At 44.2% G+C, this 15,633-nt stretch overlaps 1 protein-coding gene across 3 annotated transcripts in view; it reads left to right on the top strand.

Annotated features, from left to right (window-relative positions):
* Positions 1-2,677, top strand: part of LOC139754242 (AT-rich interactive domain-containing protein 3A-like) — a 141,195-nt gene extending 138,518 nt beyond the window's left edge. For all 3 annotated transcript variants that reach the window (XM_071671567.1, XM_071671566.1, XM_071671565.1), the window contains one exon: positions 13-2,677. In XM_071671567.1, the coding sequence (XP_071527668.1) occupies positions 13-119 (107 nt within the window). In that variant the 3' untranslated portion in view covers positions 120-2,677. The remainder of the gene's footprint in view (positions 1-12) is intronic.
* The last annotated feature ends 12,956 nt before the right edge of the window (positions 2,678-15,633 follow it).

Here is a 15,633-nt window from a genome sequence, read left to right as displayed (position 1 = left end):
TTCCACCTACAGGAGACGGCCGGGGCCAGGACAACAGCATGGTCGTCAGTATGGAGGTGAACGGCATCATCTACCAGGGGGTTCTCTTCGCCCAGACTCCCAAGGCCCGCTTCAGCTAGAGCGCCGCGCCTGCCGTCCACGCCCGTACCCCCGTCTATCCCTATACACCCTCCGCTTCCACGCCTTCCTCCTCCACCCACCCACAAGTCGATCTCCTCCAACCCGCACCTTACATCCCCTGCAACGCCCAGGCGACGAAGGAACCTTGTGATGGAATAAGTAACCCACTGAAATTTCTGGGTATAAGATAAGATACGTCTTGAACCTGAAAGTGACACATTTATCGTGTGTTTTGAACGTGAAAGTGACACATTTATAGTGGGTTTTGAACGTGAATATGACACATTTACCGTGTGTTTAGCACTTGAAAATGACACATTCATCGTGTGTTTTGGACGTGAATATGACACATTTATCATGTGCTTTGGACGTGAAAGTGACACATTCATCGTGTGTTTTGGACGTGAATATGACATTTATCATGGACAACTTATGACCAACAGTGATGTCGATGGTTTACGCGTCATAATATTTAGAATATCTTAGACTAGTGCCAATTCCGTGATCAATTAGACTGTAGCCAAACTACCCAGAGCGTGGTTAATACACCTGAAGACAGCAGGTCATGTGTGTGGTCAGTAGTATGGCCAGCGTCCCACACCTGAGTAAGGTTCAGGTGTGTGTGTGTGTGTGTGTGTGTGTGTGTGTGTGGCCAGCGACCGATGCATGGCCCAGCTGGCCATTAAGTACATCATGTTGATGTTTTCTTCATTCATAAGTTTAATGTTCCACTGTTCATGGCACCTCCTGACGCACTGGCTGACGCGTCAGCCCAGCCATCACAGCAGCTGACACCCTCCCTCCCTCCCTTAAGTCACCATTGTTAACAGGATGAATTCATCGTAGACATTCCGTTGATGACGAGTCTACAGATGCATCGTGTTGAATGTACTTTATACATCTCAATATACCGTGGTGTATTTCACGATGCAGTATACTGTATACGGTGTTCAATAAAGTAAGCAGTTGTTCTTAGAAAGAATCATTGTATTACTAATTACATTGCACTGTTGCCCAAAAGATGCCATAGTAGAAGAAAACACTTATTTGAAATCCTTAACTGAAGGGCCATGCTGTGCGCCAGGGTGGTAGCTGCTACCGCTACTGTTCGCTGGGTTAGGTGTTGGCTGGGGCCTGAGGCGCCGCGGTAGTCGGGAGAACTTACGATGAGTGGCAGTGTGACTCATGAGTATATATAAGTCTTAAGTAACGTGGTGATTCACTGAACCACAGGTCGTATCTACTTAAAAAAAAAAAGTGAAAATATTGACCCAAATTTTCGAGATTCGCCGGTTCGCTATGGCTGTCACTGCACAACAGAAGGGGAATGAGTGAGCGTGTGTGTGTGTGTGTGTGTGTGTGTGTGTGTGTGTGTGTTTCTAGTGAGAGTGTAACATTTCCAGTTGTCTTTATTTCCCGTAAGGGGAGCAAGACACCCCATCTGTTGTGTGGGTCGCCCTTGCTACCGGGGGAACGTTGTTCATGTGGCCATTGTCGGTGAGAATTGGGGAGGTGAGGGTTTGTACGTACGTGTGTGCGTGCGTTAGGGTGGCCACGATCAGCATCTGTATATAATTACGTGCCACTCACACCCTCCAGCCGCCCCTTTGAACACCCGGTGTATAGTCGAAGGCCAACAGGAGGAAGGGAGTGGGGGGGCAAGAGGACTTGCAGAGTCTTCACAGTGAGCCTGAGACCCCGTCTACAGGCGCTGTTTACAGTGACGTGGATGTTATGGTCCACAGTTGCCTTCCCATTAAGGGCCGTGTGTGTGTATATATGTATGTGTGTGTAGTCAGAACGAGTCTGGTCTTGGAGTCATCTCCCGCACCTGCAGGAGGTGTATGGGATCATTCACTACTCGGTGAATTACATCACTTGCCCTCGACCTACCTTAACGACCCTGGTAGTCCGGAGACACAAAGGCCAACCAGACAGCGCCCTCCTTTGGCCTCGGCTCTGACCTCCCTAAAAGGGGGGTGGGGGGGGTCGTCGCTTGTACAGTATCATCGGGCCAAACTACGTCTTGGCCTCCGTGAAGTTACGTCGTTTCGTTGCAGAGAAGCATCTCCCATCAGCTGTGCATTGTGTATATAATACTACGAAGGGTATCCCAGGCATGTATGTCCCTCATGTTGCTGAGAGCGTCCAATGCTCCACCCGCTGCTGTCGCATCGCCGTGGTCGGCGGACGATTTCAGTATGTACCAAATAGCTTTTTTGGTGACCAGGTGTAGCTGCCTCCTTGCGCACGACGGTTCGATCCCTTAAAGCACGACGGTGCGGCCATAGGGTTCTAGTGGGCGTGGCCTTTGACCTAACGCTCTAAGGCCCGGGGTCAAAGACCAAGCCGGTCATAGTAGAGGGTCGTACCGACGTGCTCGAGGGTCGCGGACCATCGTGCTCAAGGGGCTTCGAGACGCTAGTGATATGCCACAAGCTAAGCTGTGCGTGGATCAGCGGGAATTTATATAGTTTATATTCCGTTGACAGATGTTCATATTACATAAGTTGATCTCATGTTTCAAGTAATTTATATTTTTTAGAATAAAATTTATAATGAAGTGTGTTTGATATAACCCCATAAGATAAGGCCAGTGTCCATAGGTCCCCCTTCACCAGTGCTGTGTAGATGTAGATGTAGCGAGTGTTTAAAACACCCACCAGAATTGTTCTTATCCTTGTTAACCAGATGTAAATGTCTCGGTGGGGGTGACTTGATTATTCTCCTTACACTCGGGGTTGAAGAGACCTAAAAGTAATCTTGTGTCAACTCACCCCAACCATCTCCCTCTCCTGCCTTCCTCCACTGCCACAAACAGCCTTGAAAGAACCCACTGGTCTGTCTCTGTTTGTATTCTTTCGTCTCCTGTTTTCCCAGAGTCCATAGCCACTCTATCTTTCCGAGTGTGTATAAAACAGTTTCTTCCTTACGTGTCTTCTAACTCCAGTCGAGGGGATCAGGTATGGAGGCAGAGATCCCCCCCTCCTCCTCGACCACAGTTAATAAGATCAAAAGTCTGGACTGGTCAGGGTAGACCAGCCTGGCCCGGGCTGGAAGGAGCCACAGTGTTACGAGACGAGGATGATGTAGGAAGATCAAACCTCTGGTAAACAAAATATCACTCAGGTACCCCTAGGGTTCATCAGCGGTACACAGACTTGCGCCAGGGTACATCAGCATACGCCTAGGTACACAAGTTACATTTTGGTACAACAGGGGTACACAAGTTACGGTTTGGTACAGAAGGGTACTTAAGTTACGCTTTGGTACAGCAAGGTACACAAGTTACGCTTTGGTACAACAGGATACACAGGTTACGCTTTAGTACAACAGGTTACATGTTACACTTTGGTACAGCGGGATACACAAGTTACGCTTTGGTACAACAGGGTACACAAATTACACTTTGGTACAGCAGGGTACACAAATTACACTTTGGTACAGCAGGATACACAAATTACACTTTGGTACAACAGGATACACATATGCATCTAGGTGTAGTGAGGTTATGTACCCTAATGCAGATGTAATATGGTACAGTAAGGACAGGTACGCCAGGCAGGTCCAGTAAAGTCACAGGTACACCAGAGCAGGTACACTAAGATACAGCAAGGCTGTAGGGTACGCCAGGCAGGTACACAAGGCGGAGTAATGTCCATTATCTTTACCTCGTCTGTCTGTGGCCTTATGATGCCCTAAATATCCCATTTTTGACAGACACAAAGTAGTTTTTTTTAAAGACTTTATTGTCTTCGATTTTAGGCCATGTCGAAATAAGACGTTTGTCTAATGTCCTAAGTATAATAATTCCAGAGCAAGATGTAACGAGAACCAATATCAAATGAACATTTATTTCAAATTGATTGATAAACACTAATTCAAAGTATTCTTTCTACAAGAACGATGTAAAACATTGCATCATGAAATACAATACTAGACATCAAGAGTCAGTTTAACACCAGGAGTGTACGTCCTTATGTCAACAACGCTTTCGTAAATTCATTAATTCTAATTGATTTATACGTCATGGCTGTGACGCTTACGTTTTATAGGATAAGGAAGACGCCTGCATTTCTTAATACTGGGATTGACAAAGTATCAAAATTTCATTTTCGTTCGTTCCTTATTCGTATCGCCCTGATTTTAAGTACGCAAACCTTATTTATTAATTTCAAGTATCTTTTGTATTGCATATATATCAATAAAATTTATGTCCATTATTTTACAGTTATATATTGTTATAGAAGCAGTAATCTGTATGAATTAGTGGCAACAATATTGAATTTAAAAGTCCCACTGACATCATTGAACTCTGTAAACATTGGTGTTGTAAGCGACCCACAAAAGTGCCTGCAGCTCGTGTGTGTTTGAGAAGTGGACGCCGGGTGCCATTTGGAATTCATGAAATTAATTGGGAAATAGCTTACTTCGGCACGTGAGAAGTCTGATGGGCAACTAGGAGTACCTCAAGAACAGGTTAGTATTTCATATGTTCATGGAAAGTGCGTAGTATATACAGAAAAATGTGAAATAAGGTCACGGGGCAATCGGTGTTGTTCACGCATGCGTAGTAATGTTTTCCCTCCAGTTCACCGGCCGGGGCCCATGCGTTAATTATCATCATCCGCCTCTAGGTGATTATATATTACCATTCATGTTTGCCGTTGCTTTTCGGTTATTGTTTCCCGGCACGACAGCCAATATTTGATTAATTCACATGATCTGGTCAGTTTGTTGAGATGTCGAGGTATCCGGTACGAGATCGTAAGACTCTACGTAACAATCTGCGAAGCCTTGGCGGTCGTACAGGTTTAAAGATAACGCTCAGGAGAATTATCTTTGATCATATTTGTTTGTGTGGAAAATACTACCTTGGGTACCATACGTTTCACTAATAAATGCGGAAAGTATTGGAAAAAACATACACGTCTGGCAGCGGAGCAGAATGAGGTAAAGACTGCAGCAGGAATTAAATCGCGGGTTGGTTTGTCATTTTAATCAGCGTATGTGGCACATTTTGTCGTAGTAGACCGTGATAACAAACCTTTTTGAAGACTTAGTTTATTGAAATATTTGGGAATATGTAGCACACAGTGTGCATAGGATATTAGAACTGCCTCAGTGAAAGAATTAGCTTTAAGTAGATATTTAAAGGGACCAGCAGTCCAGCTGTTGTCTGAATTGTGGTAAATTTTTGCAAGACATATGACTCATATTCTGTATTTGAATTTTGTAATTACATTTTGATGTATGTAATATAAAGAGATATTTTGGGGTTTCAAAATATAGTAGGAATATACGCTTGAACATTTTGTAAGTTTATCTTGTGTGTTGAGTTGTACATGAGCGTTTTCATACAGGGTATGTTAAGTTGCCCTTGTGTATTATGTACTTTATTGCCATTATTCTCGGATATAGTGTGTATTTTAGTGACATTTGTAATTGGAATGTCAGCTGTAATTCATTTCAGAATTATAATGTATTTGCCTTTACGAAATATTTATTTAGTTACAAAAATGGTTTCAGTCATTTCGGGCACACCCATGGCTAGAATTCCAACATGTGCTCCATGTCATCTTTGTCAGCTTCATTTATTTATGGATTTAGTAGCAGGGATGTGGATTTCTTTAAAGTGAGTTCTTTGACGAAACTGTACTCCCAGTGCTACAGCTACGTCTATGAATGGACCGTAATACACTTTTTTTTTTGTTTGTTCTCGAAGTCACTCTGAAATTGTAAACATGAATCATGACTGTGTCTCGTAATGTAGTTGTTCCACTATACAGTATAGTGTTGTTGACGGAAGAACACAGTTTTAAACAGCTTTCAGTCTTCGCGTGAGCGGAATTCATGGCGTGGTCAAGTTAGCCTCCCCTTTACCCCTATATATATTACCTCAGCGTTACGTTCAAGATTCGTCGTAAACAAACGAAGGGTCGTCCACTCTCCGATCTTTTTTGCTGGGTCTTGGCACTTTTGTTTCCCTACACTTAGTCGTAATTGTGTCTTGATTGTTTTCCCGTCAGTCAGATAAACCGGTGGTTAAAAATTAATTCTTTATTGACGGGAAAACAAAAGTGGTAGCATTAGCCAAAATTTTCGTCGCTTTTCGTTTAGCACAGAGTTGCATAATTGTCCGTTGCAGCTTACCTGATCATGTTCGTATGTCCTTAAAGTATGAAAATAACTTGAAATAGGAATAAAATAGGAATATAAAACATCCTGAAATTGGACGATAATTTCGTATTCCAAGACTGAAATTCTTACAGATTCTCTCTAAGTGAGAAGTAAAGTATTGTAGTCTTGAGTTCGTTATATGTTATATGAAAGATTTTTTTTGTTTACATGAATTAAAATGTATTTTGTCTAAATGGAGTTATGACGATTTCATCTTGACCTTACCTGCCGAGTTCTAGTCTAACCTTAATGAGCGTATAAGTCCTAGACCTTTAAAAAACTGGACTGGTTAGATCTGAATAAAAGAGGTGTGGTTAACACCTTTTAGAAAATCGAGGTCAGCAGGACACCGCCATTAGGATTTAGAAAACTCATTTCAATCCACTGTAATAGACATTGTATTCATTTGAAAACGTCTTATGTAGGGAATTGGCTCCTGATATTGCCAGAGACGTTGGGTGTTTTTATTGCATTTAAAAGAACGCTTTTCGTTATACGTTTGAGTGGAAAGCTTGATTTTCATAATGATGAATGGGATTGGGCAGAGCGGCAGGCACCGACTGCAAGGGGTGTGTGAGTGTGACAGACCATAGTCTACAGCATTTCTTCAGTTCATTTCACGGAGGTAGGAGAGCGAGGCTTTGTGACTTATTGAAGGACCGTGTATGCATTGAAAGGTACGTACGTGTGATGCGAAAACCATCCTGAAAAAGATTAAAGATATTTTTCATTTGGTCGTGATAGTTTAAATTGGTCTTTAACATCATAGTTGATGATCGTCCCGTCGTGCTCAAGGGTCGAACATGCACACGAGATTAAAGAAGGGCTTCGTAGATGCTCAGATGGTGTGTGTATGGCATGAAGCCTGCTGTGAGGGTGACTGAAGAAAGAATTTTACGAGTTGGTCACGTCGAAAGGCACGGGGCTTGGGCGGTCGCAATAGAAAACGAGAGTACAAAGCAACTGTAATCTACCGTCGGTGGCGTAAAACTGTATTGTGCCTCCAGTGCTTGCACGCCACCTGTGCGGAAACTGCGAACGTTATTACGTGGTGAAGTGTAAAGTAAATAGATTTTTTCTTGTATATTTTGAGTCTACTTTGGTCGGGGTTAAGAAGTGAAAAGTAAAGAAACACTTTTTGTAAGTGTTTGAAGGCCATGTATCACTTAAATGACTGTGCATTGGGGTTGAGGAGGTGTATATTGTGGAATGATGTATACCTGATTCGCCATAGTGATTAGGATAGATAAGTGGATTGAGGGATAGATGAATATGGTTATCTAGCACAACGGTGACGAGAATGGCGATTAAATTTCAATGACAAGATTTTGAAACACCAAGACGCACAGACTGTATAGCATTGACTACACTTGCCAGATTGTAGGGAGCAGACGGACTTAGACAGCATTTCGCATTGCTAGTTATCTACAGGTGAAAATCAGCCTCTCAGAAGCCACTTTTTCGCACTTCTGTGATTTTCCAGTTTTAGCGAGTTATCGCCTGGAGCATACGGAGTGCGTCTTCGTTTTCTTCACATTCTGTAGCTGCCATGTATAATGCGCGGAAAGCCATAGTCCGCCAACTAAAGCCAAGCCATACACGCACATTCCATAGTTCCCCCTGACCATTCCATGTTCCCTGGTCAGCCCTTGTTGACAACGCTTCACACGAATTCCCGTGCTCTTAACTTTCAGTTTTCATTGACGTATACCCTTGACATCGTAAGAGGATGGCAGTTGTGCCAAAATATAGTTCGATTTTGAGTGTTCTTGGCCCATGAGATTTGTGAAATATATGGGAAGTTGGGAATATAGGAGGGGAGGACGAAAATGACATTTTTCATATCATGAGTGTTGATAGCTGTCAGGGATCCTAGTCCAACTATTACGAAATATGGGGTCAAAGTGAGGTCCATTGTTCAAGCATTTCCATAAAAAGGTTGTGTCGTGCATTCCTGTAGCTGGAAGAGACCATAGAAAATGGATTTTTGGGTTACAATCACAGGACTTCTTCCACGAAGGGGCTTCTTGAGGTAGACGATGATAGAATATGGATCTGTACTGAGGATGATCACTATTTCCCTGTTCATTTGTTGCCACACGCTCCATCACGTCCCACAAACAATGCATGGTGCCTGTGTATTTGGTTTCCTGTGGATGTTCTGCTGGAGTTTGTGGTTTAATAACTATTCTATACGTCTTCCGGATAGGCATAGTCTTCTGGTATTGTAGGTTGTTGAGATGCGAGGTTGCACAGTGTCGGCTGAACCCCCTCGTACGCCCTAGATTATATTGGAGTCCAGCCGACCCTATTACGGTGTGAGGGAGGGCGTTGTTGGCACATACTTTGGACTCTTATTTGCATAGGTTTTTAAGCTCTTAAGGTCGGTGGTATAGCAAGGTGTTCATACCCGATAATCTTCCCCCAACTCTCTCTCTTCCTCCACACAGGTCAGAGGTCAAGGTCAGGTGAAATTGATAAGCTAGTGGGAGTTTACATGTGACACGACAGTACTTTGAGCGGGTCTCTGTGTGGCGACCTAACGCGAGGAGAAAAGTAGATAAGGGTTGTGGAGATACAGATGTTTGGAATATTGGAAGATGGGTATCCATGTTCGTTGGAAATCATCAATTGTGGATTTCTTTTCTTTGGTTTTTGTTTCTGATGCGCAGTGTTTATGGTCAGTTTCGATTCGATGCCAGGAAAATGCCGGGCCCATTCTGAAGTTGCACAGGGAGTGTTGAACAGCATTGTACTCTTGTCTTGGAGACAAGTAGTCTGGTTTCTGAGTGTAGTTTGTCCTAATTTAAGGCGCCTCTGTGTGTCATCCCGTACGCGCGTATGGTCGGCATTTGGATGGGGGTTATTCTCAGTGTTCTGAGATTTGTCGCTGTGTCTTAGGATCACTTGGTGTGTGAGGGGGAGAGGCGGTGGGTGAAAATGGTTGGCGTTTTGAGGGATTTTTATTTGATAACACTGCCACTTCCCGTTGGATAATTAGGGAGGTTATGATAGATGTACGTGTAACAATTTCACTTTTTATTCGATAATTGGGAAGGTTTACAATAGATTTATCACAGCTCTTTTATATTTGATGAACAGGAGGTTGTAAAGGGATTAGTGTGATCGCGTCACATTTTTATTGACAGTTAGGGAGGTCGAGAGAGATTTGTGGTGGATTTATACACTTTTCATTTTCAAGGAGGTTATGAGGATGATGCAATTTTCACTTTTTAGAGAATATTTAAGAGTTAGAAGCTAAATATGATGTAATGTAATGTTCGTCGTAGGATTTTTACTTATATTTATTAATAGTATCAAAATTTTGTTTTGTGTTATTGTTTTTTTTCAATATGTTGATTTCTGCTATGCATGTCTTTTTTATTGCATGGAAGAATGATAGAGCTGCGTTTGTAGTAGATTATTAATTTCATTTCGATTTTGATTTGGTTAGGAGGGGCTTCGTGTGTTTGCCATTTCGTATACAGAGGACACTCGGAACCAATTCATACGAGGGGTCCAGTGGAGGACAGGGCAGTGTGTGGTGTATAAGGGGACCAACCACCCGTACTTAGTCCATGCATAGATTTGAATGAAGTGATTACGCAGGGGCCAAGCAAGTGTCGAGGGTGACGTCTGTAGAAAAGGGTACAGAATCAGGACTGGGGTGGACGCAGCCATTGCTAAGGGGAGGGGAGGTCGTCACAGAGAGAGGGAGAGAGACGCGCCATTGCTTTATGACGTCGTCAAATGTAGTTTGTTGATTTTAATGAGCCTTATTACGGAGGTGGGGGAGAGGGGGGGGTTCATTGTAACATCTGCTGCACTGGTGGCCTAGCTTTATGGCTCGGCTCATTACTGTTCCCTCCCTCCCTCCCTCTGTCCTCCTAGCCCCTCTCTCTCTCCTTCGATGTTCGTCCCGACCGGCCGAATTCCGGCCCGACAGGGACTGTTTAATTTCGTTTTTTTTTTCTTTTTTTCACACGGTAAGGAAGCCCGGCCAAGAAGCTGTCGTGGAGACTCGTTTTTTATGTTTGGGGGGTTACATACACAAACACTCACTGGTGGTGTGCGAGTGCGAAGGGGACATCTAGCGGTGCCCCAAGACGACTACCGTATTACATAGGTCCGCCGGAACACACTGTGTGATGGGTTGGAGGTGCTCGGTAAGATTGGCCTAGGGTTTCACCTGATGGGTCTGGTTATAGGTCGGAGAGGACGAGGTGTCTTACTTGCTTTGGTGGCTGGTTCTCTGGGACAGCCTGGGGACGGACCTGCCATGGCGCCTGCGCGCCAACATTGCGTAATTTTCACATCCGCTGCTCTGAACAGGTAGCGCAGCAGGACAAGACTCTCTGGTTCATTGTGGTTGCGACGTTCTTCTCCGGAGGGCGGGGCCATCGCTCGGGTGGTCCGGGTGTATCGCCTCTTGTCTGGGGTATGCCTCACCCTGCTTCCGTAGGTGTGTGAGTGTTTGAGGAGAGGGGGCGAAGGTTTACACTCGTGGTGCCCCTTCCATCTTATCTCTCCGTTTTTGACTCTCCAGTGGTTGTTGCGTTTACCTACCTGCTCTTGGCGCAGCTCCGTTGCTGAAGAAGTGCTTCCTTACCAACCCACACACACACACACATCCTTCGCTGACTTTACCTGCCTACCTGTGATTCCCTCTTGTTCTGGAGTCTCGTCTGACTTCAAAGAACTGTTCTTTGTCAACGGCGTCTTAGTCTCTTAAGAAGTCTCTCCTTATCTTCTAAAGTAAGGAGATTGGGATGGAGAGGTGTCCTACTCTCTGGAACGCATACCACTGAACTGTTGTAACAGTTTAGACAGTTTCCAGGAGTTTTATGTAGACCTTCAAGTGAGGAGGACAGATGTGGCGCGGCATATTCAAGCAGAGATGTGAGTTAGCGTCCTGTATACCTCCGTAAACATCCCGGGAGCAGTTTAAATGTTGACCAAAATATATAGTTCACCTCTGTCACGAGTCCTCTCACTTGCTGCTCTGGTGACATGTTCCACATGTTGTCAGTTTTAAGGTACCTTTCGGTACGTGTAATTACGTATTTGTAATTACTCCCTTGTACGTTACGGGAAGGAAGTTTTACACTCGTGGGGCCCCGTGTCTTTTGTGTGGTAATGTATCTATAATAACTTATTTACACTGTACTGGGTAGGGAGTTCTATATCCATGGGTCCCTATCCATTGTCTTGACCTTTCTGACCCATCTCAGAGCTTTTTAAACTTAAGTATGTTGCCCGCTCAGCTTCATCATTCAGTTTGTTCCATTCATCCACCCCTTCGTAAACGAAGATCTTTACATATTTTTAATGAGTTTCATGCTTGACTGCATGTTATAGCCTCTGGTTGTTGTGTTCCCACATCTTTCGAAGAACTGTTCACCAGCTACGTCACGTTGGTTCGGAAACTTAGAGTGTGATCAGGCCCACCGTAATGTCTTCCCTGATGGACAAATAAAAGGCCTTTAAGTCCTTTCTTTTAACTCTGTTTTCTTAATTCCGATACCTTTTTTGTTGTCCTCCTGTGGACCTTCTCTTCTGGCTCTATACGCTTCTTGAAGTGCGGCCACAAAATTTGAGGTGTGTATTTCAGGTTTGACCTTATGTAGGACACATGGAGACCTTCCTGAATATGTTTCTTTAATGCGTATACTTAACTGCTATTCTAATATTTGCCGGGAGTCCGTTTGTCTCATAAACTATTCTCATTCACGTAAAGTGGGATTCTGGTGACAGGTCTGGGACGACGTCAACTCCCAAGTGCCTCTTCCACACTGATTCAAAGCAGATTTATGATCGCCACGGTCGTTTTGAGAACAAAGGCCTCCCTCCTTCTCACTGTTCTCCCACTGCTCTTTCTTGAACTTTACATGTGTGCCTGTTTAACTCCATGCTATTAAAAAAAAACCAGGAATGGTGTGGAAAAGGTGAAATAATGTAGCACTGAAATTACTCGTGGATGCAGGACTCTTTAAATACTGACAGAATAATGGGGGAAGTTACAGACAGGCGGAGCATTGTGGGAGATTGAGTGCGTGATGGTTTCAACCACACGAACTCCTGTTGTGGCGTCGCTGGCTGCAGCCTTGGCCATGTCAGTAGACTAATCACGAACCATAGAGGCACCGAGTCTTCCCGCTTCATTTGGTTGAAGTTTGATTCGATGCTCCGTTTCAGCTGCCGTCATAAACATCACCTCTGTTTATAGACCGCTGACGTGGTAAATGATGATGATATAAGAGCTGTACGCAAGATTTTAGCAGATGTCTTTTGAACTTTTCGTTATTTGTTTGTTTGATCTTGGCAACAGTGTGTGAACAAGATCGCGTGACTATTTACACAAGAGATCGGCCAGGACATCGGCTAGAGTTCCTTGAACTCACAGCTCCTGAACCTGGAAGGACCGATCATTGTCCAGACACACACACACACACACACTAGCTTCCGCAGACTTCGACGGAGTGTTCTCACTTCGTCCGCTTCGTAACGGGGGAACCGAGAGAGCTGTGACGAACTTAAATTAATTGAGGTAGCGTAAAAGCGAGAAATGAGGCCAGTTTTAAAGTGGTCTAGATTAATACGTGGGCGTAAACGACACTCTCCCCTTCGCCCTGGATTAACCTCAGGCACGTAATGTTTGCGGTCGAAAAGACCTGTGGGGACTTCGTCGAAGACTTATAGTGTAGGAATGACACACAAGAGTAGATTACGAGTACGAGGAATAAAGGAATTGGAGGAAGACCTAGTGTAGGAATGACACACAAGAGTAGACTACGAGTACGAGGAATAAAGGAATTGGAGGGGGCTGCACATGACAGGGGAGTTGGATTGAGCGTGTGGTCGGCTGAGTTGTCGATATGTACAGCGGGTTTGGTGGTAGGCAGCAACGGTGGCGCGCTTAATTCGCTCAGTCTTGTGCCTCCTTTGATTTTGATTTTTTTTGTTTTGGTATATCACGGCGCGAATCTGCAAGGAGCTGATTTTGAAACCATGGCGGCATGCCAGCGACAGTTTTACATGGTTTCCGTTCGATTGCTTGGTAGAAATGAAGTCGTGAAAGCGATACCACACAGTCTGATAGAAGGTTGGGGCCACAATACGGAGAGGCCACAGTACGAAGGGGCTTCAGTACGAAGGGGGCCACAATATGGAGAGGGCAAAGTACGGAGAGGCCACAGTACGGAGGAGTTTATACTACGGAGGGGCCACAGTACGGAGAGGCTACTCTATTAACAAAATTACACAAGTGTGTACTTACATGTCATCATGTTAGTGCTTAGTGTAGAATAGGAAGTCGTGATCTATTTAACCGCTCGAGTTTCGTTAGTGTTTTGTCGTATTAACTGGTTGGTTGAACGCCCGAGTGTCACGTTGGACGTAGTGATTAAGAATCGTAATTATGTTTAATTACGTGGACTGCGAGCCGGCTGTGGCAGCGTTAATTAAAGTAATCGCCATGTACATGCCAGACTGGCAAGAACGAGGGAGTAATTTTTTTTTTTTTTAAAGTTGTAGAGAGACCTTGCTGGAGCGAGTGTTTAATTACCTATTTGTACTGTACTGGGGAGTTGTCAGACACTCATTGGGGGCCACATCTCATGAACGTGTGCGTGTGTTCATTGTACAAATATATCACTGTTTTGTTCTTTTGTTTCTTTCATTAGGTTTGGGAGCAGACTGAACCGGCGAGTGTCCAGAACTTGCACGTGGAGGTCAACGGAAAGCAGCGCCCGTCCAGAACCTGCCTGTGGAGGCGAACGGAACCAGCGACCATCCACGAGCTCAAGCAAACAGAACCAGCGACCGTCTCAAGCTCGTGGGTTTGCAAGTCCTGCTGTATTTTTGCGACCCGGAGATCACAGGAACCCAGGCTGAAGGATGACGGAAAATGTACACCGCTTCAGAAGAACCACCCGCTTCTGTGAACCACAGGGAGACCTGTCGTGTAACCCTCAGGTGACCACGTCTTCGCATCTACAACTTAAGTTTTGCATCCTAGTAAGTTCAGTTTGATATGGGGTTACATAAGATCAAAATGCTGGTGTATACTGATCGGCGCTTCAGTCGCAGGTCACACCTAAATTTCACTCCTTAGTCGGGGATGACCTGCATTTTAGATGTTTACTCACCTTAGCAAGGTAGCCTTCAGGTTGACTGAGCCCCAGAGGGGGAAATCCTCAGTCGATATGTGGTAGAGTAGGGTAGGATTTGTCTTCTACGTAGTAGTGACATAATTTTGACTTTTGCGTTGACAAACATTTGACATTGTCAGTAGGTTAGGTTAGGCCCCAGCGATAGTACTGGCTCCCGAGACCCTTCACTCATAGCATCTTTGAGATACGTGACCACAGACAGGTTAATGGTACGGGACGATGCCGTGTCCGACCGTAAAGTAACCCAGGGTGGAACAGGCAGCTGGTTATACACTGTGTAGCTTGGCTGACTGATGTCATCTGGCTTTACCATAGCCCAGGTCAACATCATCTTGGGCCTCACAGTCTTCACCGAGAACGTATCTTCCCAGATATTCAGTTGAAGCGTTCATCATCCCAGTATTTCTTCTTCGATATGTCCCATATGGTCGTTTAGATATTCCTACCGCCAGTGTATTGATTACCTAGCGTTTTTTTAAAGTAATAGTCCAACTTATATCACGTATGCAAATGGGACGTTTTTCACATGCAAATTAGATTTATGTACATTGAGTGATTCATGACACGAAGTGTCATGGGTTCCGGTCTGCCATCAGAGAGCTGCAGTCTCTGTTGATAAACGCTTCGCCAACAGTGGCGTATAGTGATGCCTTCGTAGATCAATTCAATATTTCATAATTGTAGTACGAGTATTAAGGATTTTGTGACAAATGGGCTAAATTTTGCAGCTACTTGGGGTCTAATGGTACCACGCGTCTAATTTGCTGTTATCTGTGACAGAAAAGCCCACGGTAACGTAAAGTAACAACAGAAATGCCATATTTTTTTCCATGTTGAAATGTTTATTAATTAGTTTGTAGTTGGCTCTCGTCACGGCCAAAGGGGCTAATCATGGTCAGGCCTCGTATAAATTAAAAAATGGCGTTAGAGATGGATTCATTTTAAAAGCGACATATAATGAAACGCTTCTGTACTTGATATATAATCGTGGAAAACATCTCGTAATGCTTCCTGAAGCCGATAGATACCCCAGTAAATACGAAGCCAATTTTCACGCGATATTCATAAGAGTCATCGAATTGAATAATTACAAGCCTGAAGGAGACCCAAAACAATATTTCAACCCCAGAATCGTATTCAGCATGAAAAAAAGTCCATATTG

The sequence above is a fragment of the Panulirus ornatus genome, chromosome 16 (genome assembly GCF_036320965.1).
Source record: "Panulirus ornatus isolate Po-2019 chromosome 16, ASM3632096v1, whole genome shotgun sequence".
NCBI classification, from domain to species: Eukaryota; Metazoa; Arthropoda; class Malacostraca; order Decapoda; family Palinuridae; genus Panulirus; species Panulirus ornatus.
Note: the sequence above shows the minus strand (reverse complement) of the source record. Positions and strands in the feature narration are given on the sequence as shown.